Source organism: Sphaerodactylus townsendi, linkage group LG03 (assembly GCF_021028975.2).
Source record: "Sphaerodactylus townsendi isolate TG3544 linkage group LG03, MPM_Stown_v2.3, whole genome shotgun sequence".
Lineage (NCBI taxonomy): Eukaryota > Metazoa > Chordata > Lepidosauria > Squamata > Sphaerodactylidae > Sphaerodactylus > Sphaerodactylus townsendi.
Genome location: NC_059427.1, coordinates 108,833,354 through 108,849,802, shown reverse-complemented (window position 1 = coordinate 108,849,802; position 16,449 = coordinate 108,833,354). Strand labels below are relative to the sequence as shown.

General features: G+C 43.7%; 2 protein-coding genes across 3 annotated transcripts in view; both read left to right on the top strand.

The window, feature by feature from the left end:
* The first annotated feature begins 354 nt into the window (after positions 1-354).
* On the top strand, positions 355-7,409 carry LOC125429392 (volume-regulated anion channel subunit LRRC8D-like). The gene is made up of 2 exons (XM_048490473.1): positions 355-499; positions 4,197-7,409. Exon 2 carries the CDS (start codon positions 4,199-4,201, stop codon positions 5,336-5,338), a length of 1,140 nt encoding a protein of 379 aa, XP_048346430.1. The 5' UTR covers positions 355-499; positions 4,197-4,198; the 3' UTR covers positions 5,339-7,409.
* A 3,517-nt stretch (positions 7,410-10,926) lies between these two features.
* MAP2K7 (mitogen-activated protein kinase kinase 7) overlaps positions 10,927-16,449 on the top strand; it is a 34,990-nt gene continuing 29,467 nt past the window's right edge. For both annotated transcript variants that reach the window (XM_048488159.1, XM_048488158.1), the window contains exon 1: positions 10,927-11,683. In XM_048488159.1, the coding sequence (XP_048344116.1) occupies positions 11,395-11,683 (289 nt within the window). In that variant the 5' untranslated portion in view covers positions 10,927-11,394. The remainder of the gene's footprint in view (positions 11,684-16,449) is intronic.

Here is a 16,449-nt window from a genome sequence, read left to right as displayed (position 1 = left end):
ATTACTGTGTTATGATCAGTTTTAGAGTTTAATTATAAAGCAATATAGACATTAAAAACAAAATTAGGGGTGGGTAGGGAACTATATATGCTGCTTGAGCCCTTTGGAAATTAAAAAGTAAAGTAAATGTTTTCATAATAACTCTGTTTGTTTATTGATTTTAGTCAATCTCTTTCCTTTCTAACTTCATATATCCTATGTGCATTATGGATCAGGCAATTGAAGAGGGGGAGTAAAATGTATTTGGTACTGTAAGAAAGGAATTTTGTAAGGAAATGACTTAGTGTCTTGGACAACTAGCGTTGTTTTTTACTCCAATCCTTTTCTCCAGCATTCGGCTGCCATGGAGATGGGACAAAGCCACTTGCTTTGAAAACTGTAGGAAGAGTTGTTTGCAGACTCAAAGCACAACCAAAGGAGAAACAGCCTGAGAGAGAAGGATCTTTATAGACTATCGACAGCAGAACAGAGAGACTACAAAAAAAAGAGGATATCAGAGGTGACGTATGAGAGATAAAGCATGATATGGGGGAGGGGGAAGAAATGTCCGGGAAGGAAGCTGGCCTGGTGCACAAACTAGGCCCAAGCCATTTAATCTCATCAAAACCGAGTTGTGCAACAGTACATCCTTTCCTTCCTTCTAATGAATATTTAAGAATAGGGTGAAGTGTGGGAGAGATCAGTTTTGTCTCAGAACAATTACCAAGTGAAGCAGATTAATTCATTAGCAAACAGCAGCATTACTTGGCTGAGAAAAGTGTTTCTTTCTACTTCTGCTTTCTGGCAAAGGGATGACTGTAGCAACAGATTCTGAGGGACTATTTCTCCCATTACACCCCCCAAAGAGCACTTCGATCTGCGAGTAGTAACTTACTGGTGATCCATAGCCTGAAAGAGGTCCAATTAGCCGCACCCAGGGCATTTCCGGCCCTGGTCCAAGCCTGGTGCAATGCTCTGTCAGTGCCCTGCTGGATTTGATGCAATTCCTCAGGGCCTGCAAGATGGGGTTGTTCTAGCTTGAGGCAGAGGCAAGAGCTGTAAAATGTTTTGGCCTCACTCTTGCCCTTTCCCCCTCCTCTGCCACAATTAACGTCTCCATTGGGAATTGGCAGTGGTGGGATTCAGCAGGTCCGCACCACTCCGGCAGAACCGGTTGTTAAAATGGTGCTTGTAAACAACCAGTTGTTAAATTATTTGAATCCCACCAGTGGAACCAGTTGTTAAATTATATGAATCCCACCACTGGGAATTGGTATTGCCATTTGTTTGGGAATTTTATATGTCATTGTTTTAAAGTTTTAAATTATGGAAACCGTGTTTATGTAGAATTTTGTGAATTGTTGTTATACTTATCTGATGGAAGCCATCCTGAATCCGAAAAGGGGAAGGTGACATAGAAATCTAATAAATAAATAAATAATAACCTGTGGGCTAGTTCAGTGGTGGGATTCAAATAATTTAACAACTGGTTGTTTACAAGCACCATTTTAACAACCAGTTCTGCCGAAGTGGTGCGAACCTGCTTGTAGGGGTGAGCCCGCGAACCCGGCAGAACCGTAGAAGGAGCGCCAGGCATGCCGGTGCCAGCTACGGCCTTCCGGGCGCATACGCTCCCCCAACCCCCGCTCCCCCATGAGTCACGGGTCATGAACTGCCTGACTCGCGGTCACCAGGTGTCCCATACAAAAGGACAAAAGGGCTCCTGCCCTCAGGTGAAGATTAGACCCAGACACGGATGCTTCCTCCCGCACGTAGCAGCCCGATGAGATCATGCATCACATGATGATCTCCTGATCTCCCGACCTCCCGTTCTCCCGCCTGCCCGACCCCTTTACACGCCCCCGTTGAAACCCTAATAAAAGGTGTGAGGGGCGAGCGCACGGCAGAGTTGCCAGGATCACGGGATCCCACACTTCCTGCTCGCTGGCTCTCTCCACCAGATGAAATCTCCGCGTGTTGTCTCTTCCCTGGGACCTCGTGGGTACGACTACACTGCTGAATCCCACCACTGAGCTAGTTGATGGCAAACAAGGGAAAAAAGCATATCTCTACTTATATACCAGTAGCTGAGTTAGACTTGTGTTCTGAAGTTGGCCATGGCAGAAAGAGAACTGGGACTAAAGCTTTAGGCTGCCATTACAATGACTGGGATTCAACTCCTCTCATAACAGGAAGGAGGAACAAATAACTTAATCTATCCATTTCTCCACTGTTCATCTGGGCATTTATCTACTCAGTGGAAGCTCATGGCAACAAGACTTTTCCCCACTCTCAGTTTATATCTGCCCCAGTATATTATGTTCGATCTGGAACTGGGCCATTTTTTATCTCTCTGCCTCCTTTCACTATAGGGATCTTATAAGAAAAGCCTATGAGATATGGGAGTGTTTTTATAGTCATCTAAACACTCCTAGCACAAGAATAAAATACTCCAGAAACTGGGAATTTTTGAATGAGCTCCTTGCAAATTTTTAAAAAGTTATGCAAAGCCCCAATTGGATCATAACTGTTGCACAAGAACTTTGCTCTTTCCCTGATCTGCAATGGCCCTTATTAAATGTTGTTTGCTCCATTGAGACAAATATACATGTCCTGATCAACTTGGACTTGGTTAGCATCTCTGTGATGTAACTTTAAGACAGAAGTACAACTTTTAAAGTATATTTTGTCTTTCTATTGCTAACTGGACAAATACGTTTTAGATGTATTGGGGACCCTGGGAGCATGATATAAATAGAATTGGAGGAACAAACTGCCCCCTCTTCAGATATGGCTTCTTCACACAATTACATCAATCCATTTTGAGTCTATAGACTGAATGTTTGCTTTACCTAAGTGGGCTTCCGTTCACAAAAGCTTACGCTGGATTTTCTCCTGTCAAAACCCACTAAAATCAATAAGCTTAGAATGGAGCAAAACTGCATGCAATGTCCATCACACAGACAAAATTCTGGAACAGGTCAAGGATTGACAGTAATAGTTTGTTCAGATTTCAGTTTAGAAAATAGTTTTTACATATGCCAGTGTGACTTGTGTATCTTTGAGTTTATGCTAGCTGAATACATTTCTCAAGGACACTAACTGCAAATTAGGAGAGTGAGATGGAAAAACGCCTGACTGGATTTGTTGCAGAAAATTATAAGGAGACTTAATATGACATAACTAATGCAAGCTGATTTATGTAAAATAAGGAAACAAGACCTATAACAATGCATACATTCTACATACTCTGCCTGATTTTCATTAGATTCCATGACAACCCTATCCAAATAAATAGAACCTTGCAGCTCAGTGAATAAAGATATTCTGTATCCTCATTCTGTGATAACAAAAGCTGGAAATGACACTTGTTCTCCCAAAACTGGATGGGACAGGTTTTCTGTTGGACAACCTGTAGGGATGAGCTGCTGACCCAGCAGCGCCGTAAGTAGAGCGCTGGCACACCGGTGCTCCTACGGTCTTCTGGTCGCGCCGCTCCCCCACTCCTCACCCCCCGATGAGTCACGGGTCATGAACCACCTGGCTCACAACCACCGGGCGTCCCAGACAAAGGGACAATGGTCTTGCCCCCAGGTGAGGATTAGGCCCAGACGCTGATGCTCCTCTCCGCACGTAGCAGCCAGGTGAGATCATGCATCACATGATGATCTCTCAGTCTCCCGCTCTCCCGGATTTCCCCCCCGTTCCGCCCTTCTACACGCCCCCGCTAGAATCATAATAAAAGGTGCCAGGAACCAGCACGCGGCAGAGTCGCTAGGAACACGGACACCCGCGCTCCCGCTGCTGGCGCTCTCCACCAGATGTTATCACCGCGTCTCGTCTCGTTCTTGCGCTGACCTCGCGGTCATGACTACACAACCAACAGTCAGACCTCCTGAATGAGCCTTTGCGTATGAATAAGAAAGTGGATCTCTCCTGTTCCTCTTCATCTATTTTCCTCAACTATTCTCCTGAAAGAATGGAGCATGTATTCATTTGTAACGAGAAAGTTGAGGGGAAAAAACGCCTTTCTAGTATCTGCTCAACTTATTCCTAAGACTCTGAACAATGTTTTAGAATTCTGGTTTTTTATTTGCTGCAGACCTCTCTCTCTGAACAACTCTCAGGTTCAAAGGTAGAACCACCAATTATTCCATTAGCTTCACCATGCAACAGCCAATGATTTTACTGACCTCTATTTTTTCTTTTTTTCCTAGCTATGTTTACCTTGACAGAAGTGACCTTCTTCAATGTCAGCCGGTTCCAGACTCTAAAGCCTTGGTGGGATGTCCTAATGGACTTCTTTGTGCTACTGATGTTGATGGTCTCTCTTCTCTCAGGCACTCTGTTAATATCTGTTGATCAGATGACCTGCTTGCCACTGAATAACAAGCCAAATGAAACCATCGCTCCTCTGACTATCCCTGAAACTACAGATCATGCTACCAGTGGTGAATTTTCTGCCGTAAACAGTGGCCGCTCAGTCAACCTTGACTACCAGCAGTATTTGTACATTAGTCATATCTGCTATCAGAAAGCATTGCCTTGGTTCTCCAAGTATTTTCCTTACCTGACACTTATCAACTCACTGCTCTTAATGGCAAGTAATAACTTCTGGTTCAGGTATCCTAAAACCTCATCAAAGATTGAACACTTCTTGTCCATCCTCAGGAAATGCTTTGAGTCACCTTGGACTACTAAAGCTCTCTCAGAAATGGCCAGCCAGCAATTCCTTGGCCTGTCGAAACCCTTTGATATTGGGATGTGTCAAGAACAATTCATTTCTCCTTCATTCTCTCCTATTCTAGACTGGAAGGACAGAGAACAGGCACGGGCACTCTTTGAAAAAATATGCAGATTTAGGACACATACTGAAAGTGCTAACTTGATTTACATGGTCTATACTGGACAGACAATTTTCAAAGTTGCAGAGATCCTAACTGTGCTGTGCTATACCTCCATCTTTGTAGGTGCCGTCTCATTCAAGCATATTTGCTGGCCAGAAACAGAAAACCTCACTGGCTACTCTACTTTTCTCTGTACCCACAGCTTGGCTTTTATTCTGCAAAAGCTGATGGCTACTTACCTATTCTTGGTAGTCCTCTATGGAGTGGTGGGAACTTGCCCACTTTTGTGGCTAATGTTGCAGCCACTGCAGAAGTATTCCTTTAAACAAGTGCAAGAGAAGAGAGATATTTGTAACATTCCAGATGTGTATAATGATTTTGCTTTCTTGCTTCATATGGCTGATCAGTGTGACCAATTGTATTCATGGCGGTTTACTATCTTTCTCTCTGCTATAAGAGAGAGTGGCCTGCTGAATTGTAGTCTTGACGATAAGTTGCAGCAGCAGACATAGTTGTACCTCTATGGTAAGAGAGCTTCTTCTGAAAGTAGAAGTATCGAAGCTTGAAATGATCCCAGAATGAAAGCTACCAGTGATATGAGAGCACTAACTAAGCAACACCTTTAGCAATGTTCATTGGTCAAGGTGGAGCCTATTAACCAGCTATGCTTTCAGAAAAGGGTCCAGTATGTGCCATATCACATTTTCTAACATTACTAGCTGAATCTCTCTGGCAACTCCTGCAAGATGAAAGACCAGAGATCCTGCACAAATAGTAGTCTTCAGCCCCTTAGACAAGATTCTTGATGCTTTTAGAACTGGCAGTCTCAGATCAAAATGAAGTCACCAAATTTCTAGCACAGCACTGAGTCCTGAGGAGATAATCAGCTGACTTGGTCCTTAGGTCCTCTTTTATTTCACAGCAAGATGCAAATCCTTCTCAATGCTTTTTTCACCTTAAGGAAATTATAAAATCCCTATCCGCATCTTAATTTCCTGTACTTTATCCCTCTACCATCTGGACAATTAAAGTGTCTATGTGGTTCTGTGAGCAAAACAATAGCACCTGTGGCTCACTCCACAGATCCTTGATTGATTGGAGAAAAACTCTTGTTGCTAAGGGCAATTGTTAGATTGCTGTTCCACCAGTAATCAAGACTTCGATTCATCTGTCTGGGGCACAAGAAAACCAACAGGTCCCCCTCCCCTCTTACAGAAAAGGCCTGTGCACTCTATTGAAGATGAGTAGACTAATTGCTGAGAAGACTGTTATACACACAGCCATCTCACATGAAAAACATTCCCTCTGATGTCAGCTGTGTGTAAAACTTTCACTTCTCTCACTAGGAGACAGAGTAACTGAGACACTGAGACATTTTAATCATGTATCTTAGAGACTCATTTGCAAATCACATGAGCTGTAAGGTTGTCTGCCTCCAGGTGAGGCTTGGGGATGTCCTTGAATTTACAATTCATTTCTAGATTACAATTAAGGTTAGTTTCTCTGGAGAAAATGGCTGCTTTGGAGGGTGGACTCCATAGAATTCTACCCTGCTGACGTCCCTCTCTTCCTCAATCCCCTCCTCCCCATCAAACCTCCAGGAATGTCTCAACCCAGAGTTTGCAGCCTTAGCTGTAAAAGACTGCCATTTTGTATACGGCACAGAAGCTAATATAACCATTGGGGTCCCGCTTCAAACTTCAGCTAACAGATTGTGATTGTGACTATGGTTTAGCAGAAATATCAACCAATAACTTAACTTTTTTTGCCCCCTTTTCAAAGTATATACACAAGCAATTTACCAATAAAATGATGTAAAATATAACATTTTCTCCAGGCCAAGTTTTCAGTTAAAAACTGCCAGATCTTTGCCCTTTCATCTTTGGATCTCAGGTAGCTCTTCAAGTACTGGAAACACATCAAAATAATCCACTTTTCAAACCCAAACAAAACATTTGAAAAACGTTCCTAGGCTGCATATGTAAGAATTCAATAACGAGTTCAAAGTTAAATAGCTTCACCTGCCCACTGTCCCAGAGGATAAAGTTGTATGTTTTTAAAATGATTATTCACCCATACCCAGAGGTTTGTTTTTTACCCATGAGGTTTTAGTTGATTTTTTCCCTATTATACTTTGTTAATGTATGGTTATGTGATGGAATTATAAAATTATTAACAGTTTTTAAAAAGAAAAATGGCAACTAAAGGGAACTATAGACGTTTATAAAATTATTCATAGGATGAAGAAAGTAAAAAGAGAGACCTTTTTCTCTTTATCCCCTAATACTAGAACTTGGGGGAACCTATTGAAGTTGATGAGCAGTAGGTTCCAGACATAAGAAAACATTCCCTTACTCAATGAGTGATGAAACGTTAGAATTCACTGCCAATGCATATAGTGATGGCCACAAGAACAAATAGCTTTACAAAGGGATTAGACAGTTCATGGAGAATATGTTCAAAAACCAAATGAAATATTTGAAAAATGTTCCTATATAAATGTCTACTAACCTTAGTGAGTAAAGAGAACTTCCAGAGGCAGCAAACCTCAATTCCAGTGCCAGGAGGCTGCACCAGGAGAAGGATATAGCCTCCATGGTATGTTTGTTGGCCCTGTAGGACAACTGCTTTGCCATTGTGCTAAGCAAGATACTGGAGTATATGGACCACTGATCTGATGTAGCGGGGCTCTTCTTATGCTCTGATACCTCGTAGCGTAGGAGGTTAAGAGCTCCTGTATCTAATCTGGAGGAACCAGGTTTGATTCCCAGCTCTGCCGCGTGAGGAATTCAGGATTAGCCTGTACACTCCCACACACGCCAGCTGGGTGACCTTGGGTTAGTCACAGCTTCTCGGAGCTCTCTCAGCCCCACCTACCTCACAGGGTGTTTGTTGTGAGGGGGGAAGGGCAAGGAGATTGTAAGCCCCTTGAGCCTCCTGCAGGAGAGAAAGGGGGTAACCAAAACTCCTCCCTCCTCCTCCTCCTCCTCCTCCTCCTCCTCCTCCTTCTTCTTCTTCATGTCTGCATACATCTTGGCTTTTTATGACTGCATATATCATGCATGTGCATGTAAATGGCACATCCATATAGACACAGCCTAGAGAGGTTTATGACATGCATGAAATCTGAGGCCTTCCGGTTCTTTTTAAAGCATACATTACAGGGGTTCCCTACAGCCTGATGCAGAAAAAGCATTAAAATGTATTACTATATCAGCATCATCAGTAACAGGTATTGCATGACTGGCTGCAACATTACAGCCATCTTCAAACTGGGAAAACTGATCTTCCTCTATACAGATTGTATTCTGATTAATTACTGGAAATACTTTTATGGGTAAAGTTCCATGTATCTGCATAACTGAAGTTCTTTTCTAATATATCTGGCTGCTGTTGCTATGAGATTTTTGTTCAGCCTGACTGTCTTGTCCCAAGTACCTACAATAATCTAAAGCAGTGGTTCTCAACTTTCCTGATGCGCGACCCTTAAATACAGTTCCTCATGTTGTGGTGACCCCCAACCCTAATATTTATCCGTTTTACAGATGGAGAACACTGATGCAAAGAGTCTTAGGCGACCCCTGTGAAAGGGTTGTTCGACCCCCAAAGGGGTCCCGCCCCCCAGGTTGAGAACCACTGATCTAAAGGATGTCATTGACTATTTTATCAAAAGTTATCATAGTTGAAGCATAGTCCTAAGGGTCTGCTAGTGACATGGCAAGTAACTGCTTATTTGGTGTACCTTGGAGGTACACTGATGTAACACTGAGATTGTGCTGGTTGATGCCATGTAAGTATAACCCTGCTGCTGATACAACATTCCCACGGTAGGGGCCAGAGCTGAGTGAATTGGCTTAGTAAGCATTCTATACTCTTTTAGCATAGGGTCCTTCCTGGAACAGATGACCAAACCTTCACAAAGGAGTGATGTGAGCTTTAAAATGGACTTGGACAGATTTATGGAGGAGAAGTAGATCTATGGCTACCAATCTTGATCCTTCTTGATCTGAGATTGCAAATGCCTTAGCAGACCAGGTGCTCAGGAGCAGCAGCAGCAGAGGACCATTGCTTTCACATCCTGCATGTGAGCTCCCGGGGGGCATCTGGTGGGCCACTGTGAGTGGCAGAGTGCTGGACTAGATGGAATCTGGTCTGATCCAGCAAGGCTCTTTCTTATGTTCTTATATAGTAGTAATGAGAGATTTTAATTGTCTGATATTTGTTGGAAGTCAAGCTCTGCCAAGGCTATAGGGGCCAACAAATTCCTCACTTGCCTTGCAGACAATTTCATGGCCCAGAAGGTGGACAAGGCAACAACTGGAGGCCTGTGAAACTCCGGGGAGGGGCCACCTCTCCATCTGGGGGATGGATCCCTCATTTGGACCCAGCTCTCTGCAGCAGTAATAGCGCAAGGCCAGCTTCTGGGGGCCTCCAAAGTCCAGAAGGACCCAGAAGCAGTGCAGGAGGGTGCTAAAGCACCTTCTGATCAGAAGGACCGGCAGGCAAAGTCTTCCTTTGCATCCTTTAACTCCAAGATCTCTTGGACTGAGCCTGCTCACCACACTCCTCCAACTGCACAGAACTGAGCAACAGTGAAGCCGGCTCTTGACAAACCAGAATGCATCCTTTCCAAGCAAGGAGGTTGCTGCTGACTGCACCTTTCCACAATGGAGGAGCTGGGCTCCCCTTGTATGTGTGAACTGAATGTCTGTAATGCACTCCATTCTCATAAAAGCCTAGTGAGACAGGCAGGAGCTTCATGGCCAAGTGATGATTTGAATTCAAACCTGGTCTCATGCTCTCACCATTATACTGTACACCTTTTCATTTTTGAGTGTTTGAGACACTGAACTCTGATTTTCCAGCTGAGTCAGACTACTCCTCAGGTAGCAAATAAAAAGTTGCTTGTCTACCTCAAGGATAATTCACTATCCCTGGTTGATTCCCACGTTCCCACTATCAGTTGGAGGGGGTGTGTGAGTACCTTTTCGAGTATTCCCCTACAAGCTGCAAAGTGGGGGTGGGGTAGTTTAAAGAGAAAGACGAAATAAATAGCTTCAGGCTGCAGAGAAATCCCAGTGGGGGTGGGGTGGGAATTTCTCTATCTGTCAATTGAGGTGACTTGGTGCTCTGTAAATCTGTCAAATGTGTGAAAACACTCTGCTGTTATTTGAAAGTGCAGCAAGCATTTTAGAAGGTAGGCATATCTGGAATTGATCAATATAGAGGTGGAGAATTTTGTTTTAAAATTGAAGTTATTTATTTAACTTTTATTAAGAGATTAAAAACAAAGTCCAGGAAAATTGGCAGATACCTTACACAAAAATTCAGCCAAGGATCTACTACATTCTTGACGCCAACAATTCCGATCCATATAATTAATAAACAACATCTACACCAGCCATTCTCAACCAGGGTTCCCTGGTACCCTGGGGTGCCGTGAGAATGTCCCAGGGGTACCATGGCAACACTACCACCACCCCCCTCATTTTTGTGGTGTCTCCCACCGGTGCCAGCAAGGACATGGAGCATGGGGCAAAGCCTGCCACAAGGTCAGCAGCCACCCCCCCCCCCCCAGTTCTACCCTTCACCCTGGGAGGGGAAGGTGGGGTGTGTGGCAAGCAGGGGCAATGGGAGGGGAAGGTGGAGGGTGGTGGCAGGGGTACCGTGAGATATGAAGAGTGAGGTCAAGGGTACCCTGACCTCGAAAAGGTTGGGAAACACTGATCTACACCATAAAATATTTTTTCTGGCTCCACCTTCCATAAAGTGTATTGGGGAGGAGCTGAACAACCTGTCCAGTTTTAATTGTACAAAGGGTTTAAAAAGTTCGGCTTCTTCTGCCGTGGTGGAGCGTTCAGACGATTTGACTGCCGACTAGCTCCTTTCGTGGAAGCGGATTCATTTTGGATGGCTCCCGTGACAAGCCGGTTTATTCGCTCTTGAGAGGTTTATCCGGCGTTATGGAATATTTCAGTTTCAGTATCTGCTAACCACGGCCACGCCCCACCGTCTCACCTATCACGCGTTAGTAAATGCGCGCATGCGTACTGGTAAGAATCCAGGCTGTGTTCACAGTAGTGAACAGCTGCGGCGTAGATCCTACGAGGCCAACGCTGTAGAACCTCCGCTTGGTGGGAAAGCCCGAGCTCTCCGTGCCAGGGAATCGCAGCCGGGTGGGGCGGGGCTCGCCGCCTCCCATGAGTGGCTGCACAAAGAACTTTCCCAAGGCTGGCAAAAGGCGCTCCTAATCTGGCCTCTAAAGAACGATCTGCCTGCTCCAAACCCGCGGGGAAGGAAGGGCTCGAATGAATGAGTGCCGCGTGAATGTCTGGAGCCGCAAGGGAACCCGCGCACCACCTGTGGCGCACAACGATCTCCCTCCCGGCACAGGCAGAGACAGGGACTAGCCCAGCTGCAAACCCCGCGCAGAGACTCATGTGAACCACTTCAGGACGCGGCTTGCCAGCAATACGCGCATGCGTACTGATAAGACTCCAGGCTGCACTCGCAGTAGTGAACAGTTGCGGCGTAGATCCTACGAGGGCAACGTTGCAGAACGCTGCGCATGCGTGAGAGAAAAAGCGGTGAGGCGAGAGAAGTACAATATTGGATAAACAGGACGGAGGAGGAAATACGGTGGCCTGAACGGTTCATGCAGCGCCTGCGCACTGAAGTGTTTGTGTATTCTGGCTGCGCTGCGGCGTCAGCGGCTCCGGGGGGGCGGGGGAAGATGGCGGCGTCCTCGTTGGAGCAGAAACTATCCCGCTTGGAGGCCAAACTGAAACAGGAGAACAGAGAGGCCCGGAGGCGCATCGACCTCAACTTGGAGATCAGTCCAGCCCGGGCGCGACCTAGTAAGGGAGGGTGACGGGGAAGCGATTCCTGCTTGGATGACAAGGGCCTGTCTGGGAAGGTGCCCTGAAACCAGCGGGCTTGGGGGAGGGGAGATGCCGTAGAAGGGGCCGAGAAGGTGGAAAGTGAAGCATTTCTAGGAAAGTGAGGGGTTGAGGTGGGCTGATAATAGAGAGCAGGAAATTCCAGGAGGAGGATTAAGAAATGCTTGTTTTGGAAGGGTCCTAGAATAGTGGAAGCTGGCGACTGTACATTGGTATAAGGAGAGGACTCGAGAGAGGTTAAAAAAAAAGACCACCGAAGGGAAAGAGGTTGGAACAAGGGAGACGTTGAAAAGGCAGGATTTGTAGGAGACAGAATGGTATAGGATGAGTTGCAATCAGTAGTGAAATAGGATGTCTGAGGTTTTTACGAGGAGATTTAAAGATTGAGTGTGGAATGAATGGGGTACAACAGAGGACGCGGCCATAAGAACCTTGAAAACCTGGGGATACTGTGTATGGACTATCCTGAAAAACTGCGTGTGTTGAGATTACAAACTGATGACATTCTTGGACCCTGCTTCTCATTCTAAAATTCTTGGAGAGAGTGGCGTTTATTTTGTTTTTAATGACGGAATTATCTAGCTCATAGTTGCTGTATGTTTTAGCAGGCGAAAGGGGAGCTTTGTTTGTATACAAATATGGCTGTGATGCATTTGTACTAAAGAAATGGTGGATTTGGCACTGTTCTCCCAGTGTAAGTCCCACCACGTTCAGCAACTTGAAGTGTGCCGTTTTTCCCCATTGTGTACTGTTCTACTTCTGCATCACATTTGGGTTGTAGTTGTCATTAAGTGGAGAGGAAAGGTGTGAGCATTCTTGCTTGTGTGCTTAGAAGTTTCCCCAAATGCATCTTTGGATCAGAGTCATAGGGGTGGCCAACCTATGGCGCTTCAGATGTTCATGGACTACAATTCCCATCAGCCCCTGCCAGCATGGCCAATTGGAATATTAAAATGTTGTATTGTTGTTTTGTTGTGGGTTTTAATATCGTATTATTGTAATTGTGTACTTACTGTGCTGTATGCTGCCTTAAACCCTCTGGGGGAGGGCAGCTAATAAATATAATGTATACATAAATAAATAACTAGATAGATAGATAAATAGATAAACAAACATGAACATCATGAATAATCCATGAACATCTGGAGCACCATAGGTTGGTCACCCTTGGAGAGGGTGCATAGTATATTTTGTGGAGGTTGTCAGTGAGCTAGTTTCTAACCTAAATACAAGGAAGATCCACTGTGTGCACATATCAGGCAACCTCTTACTGAGAATACTATTTTTTGGTCATTGAATTTGCAGCACGCTTAAAATAATTATTTTCTTGACCTGTTTTCAAAACAAAGGGCTGACATGTTTCTTGCATCTGCAGGGTAATCTAGCTGACACTGCCTCCTGGCATACATTTCTCCCCTGTACTTATTGTTTTCTGAGATTTCCATGCACCTGTTAGCTATAATGCAGCTCATGTAAGGTAATCCATGTATGTTCTTCAGGCATTCCTTGGGATGATGTAACTGCTCATACGTCAACAAAGTGGTGGTGGATCAGTAATTTACAGGACTCATGGGGGATAGAATTGTGATTTATTTAAATAAAAACTGAATTTAAAATTGACATACTTTCTCACAAATCAGTAATCTGACATGTTGATTATAGTTTACCATAATTCTTCAGTTATGACAAATCTCAGACTATGGTAATTGGCATTTAGACACAACACAAAGTTCTGTATACACACTGGACTCTATGCAGACAGTGTTTACTTGTTTACTTTGGGGTCAAGGGAACCTTATTACTTGTGTATATTCCTTTAATGTGAACAAGCAAATCCTGCTTGTATGCACACCTGTGTTGCCAGGGTGGTATTTAGAGGGATCTGTGACATTACCAGAAAAGGCGAAGGTTTCATTCTTAGTGGCAGCTAATAGAATGAAAACATACAGCTCATCAATTCCTTGCTGTTTAAAAAATAATAATAATTGAGGCATGACATCTGAAGCGTGGAGACATTTCAACATAGTTTGGCCCTACACTCTTCCAGTAATTTATGTCAATAGGACCCATATAAGTAGATGGGATGATAGTGCTTGCTTCTTATTCCAGTGTACTGGTAAATAGCTACACCACCTTGCGTCCTCATTCGTCTTCTTTACACACATTACCAGTGTGATGTGGGACCAGGTTATTCAGAAGCCATTCACATGCAGTAAAGTTGATATTTGAGTTCATGCTGAGTAACTTGTGTAGAACAAAGATCAGGTTCTGCACTGCCTGTTTCAGTTCTTATGGTTTCAGATAAGCATGGGCAAAGGTAAGATTAATCTCTCATAGTGGTGGGTTGTATATATGTTGATGTGCTGTATTCTGGATTCACTTTGGGTTGTGTTTTGTTTTTGGTTAACTTGTTTTGGATTATGAGTATGGGAGGCAGATGTTGAAATTGCAGTGTAGATTGCACCACGGGTTACAAAATGAAAGTGTGCTGCCAGTGATATTAATATTTTATATATTTGTTGCTCAGTGTTTTGGTGCTGACACGGGTACACAGGTAGGTAAGGAAAAATGTGCTTTTGAAACAGCCAGTGTCCTAAACTATTGGGTTAAAAGAATTGTTTGTGTTGTTTATCTTTAGATCCTGTTTCTAATCTGGAATCTTGTATCCTTATTGCACATTGACCGAAGGATATGTAGGAATTTAAATTCAGGAATTACTTTTTTAAAAACTGTATTTATAATCCACCTTTCTGAAACCTGAAGCAGATTATACAGCATAAATTAGTAACAGTTTATACAAAGAGACGTCTAATAAGCACAGTGTTGGTCAATACAAGCAGTATAAGGGGACATCAAATGAGCAATTTATTAGGATGAATGGAATCTGAATAGCTTATTAGGCATGATATAGAGTGTGATAAAATGAAAAAATGTTATTACATCAGTAGAAAATAATGGAATTACAACAGATTAATATGTGCAGTGATATGTTAACCTATTCTATACACTATGGCATAATCCACAGCCCCTTTCCAAAGCACATTTTTAAATCATTTTGATAAAGTTTAGCTCTATTATCTTCATAGGACAGCTCTCCTGAACAACTCCATTTAACATAGTTTGCAGAAGGCTTAGAATCTTCCTGACCATCTCAGGAAGGCCATTGCACTAGGTGGGGGCTATGTGCAGTTGTCAATCTTGCATGTTTGCATGGGTGGCCCCTGCAAAAAACTTGAGTGTCTAATGCCATGCAGGGCTTTGAACGTGATAGTATCCTGAATTGAATTGATGGGCAGCCAGTGGAATGGTTGTAATGTGCATGTCCCATCTGGCTCCTGATAATAACCAAGCTGTGACATTTTGTACCAGCTGGAGATACTGGGGTTCGTTTCAAGGGTAGTCCCATTTAGAATGCATTATGTGTATGAGTGTGCCACCAAATCACAGCTGACTTAGGGTGACCCCATAGGGTTTTCAGGGCAAGAGACATTTGGAGGTGACTTGCCATTGCCTTCCTCCATATTACAACCCTAGTATTCCTTGGAGAAGGCCCATCCAAATTCTAACCAGGGCTGATTCGGCTAAGCTTCTGAAATCTGATGAGTTCAGGTTAGCCTGAGGCTGTCCAGGTCAGGATACATTACAACGCATTACAATAATCTAATCTTTGTGCTAAAATGGTATAGATTCCTGGTAGCTAAATCAGTTGAGTCAAAGCTAGAGGCTATCTTTCAGGCTTGACAAAGTTGGAAGAAAGCATTTTTGAAGCTGCCCTAAATTGCATCTACAGCAGTAGTGCTTGTTCCAATATAACCAGTATAACTCTTAAGCAAATCAGCAAGGGTCAGCTGAATTCCCTCAAAAATAGGAAACACAATGTTTGTTTAGGTCTTTGCAGCTGGCATTGCTTCTGTATCAAGATTAAGTTTACGAGATTAAGTCTCCTTTAACCATTTAATCATAGTGACCAGGCAGTGGTTCAGCATCTCTACTGCATCTCCAGGAGATTTGGATAGCGAGATACAGAGATGGGTGTTATCAGCATATTAATGATACCCTATTCCAGAGTTATGTAAGATTTCTGCTAAGGGCTTTCTTTACATAGACATCACCGGAAGCACTAACATATTTCTTCCCCCAATACACATATTTGTACATACCTTTTAATCTAAAGGTGTTTTTTAGACAACAAATATATGCTACTGTATTAAAACCAAATAATTCCTAAAATAGGTATAATGAAAGGTTAACATATCAACCCACCATGCTATGGATCTTTCTACTTCTAAAAGCATGCCCATGTTTGTGGTTCCCACCTTTTCATCTCCTTTCCAGCACCTTTCTGCTCCAGCTGTACCTCTGCCCTTTCTAACCCAGGCATATCAGAGCAGAAGCATCATCTGGTAGACAGGAACATTTCTGTCATTGACTACCAGAAGGTGCTGGTTGGGAAGAATGTAAGTGAGACAGATGAGTGTTCATCACCATTGCTGGCTGGGAAGGGAGCTGTAGCAGCTGCAAAGATACAACAGAAATGAAAGTGGCATAAGTGGCTGTTCTTTCCTGGCATCAGGCTCTGGAGAAGGGGCAAGAACTTCAGTGGCATTTCCCCGACAGCCTCTCTAATAGCAACATTGATAGTTCCATCTCCCACTCATTTCCTGAGTTTGGAGCTGGTGGACTGGTGCTTTGGAGGTATTTGTTTCTAAATACTTCTTCCCTTA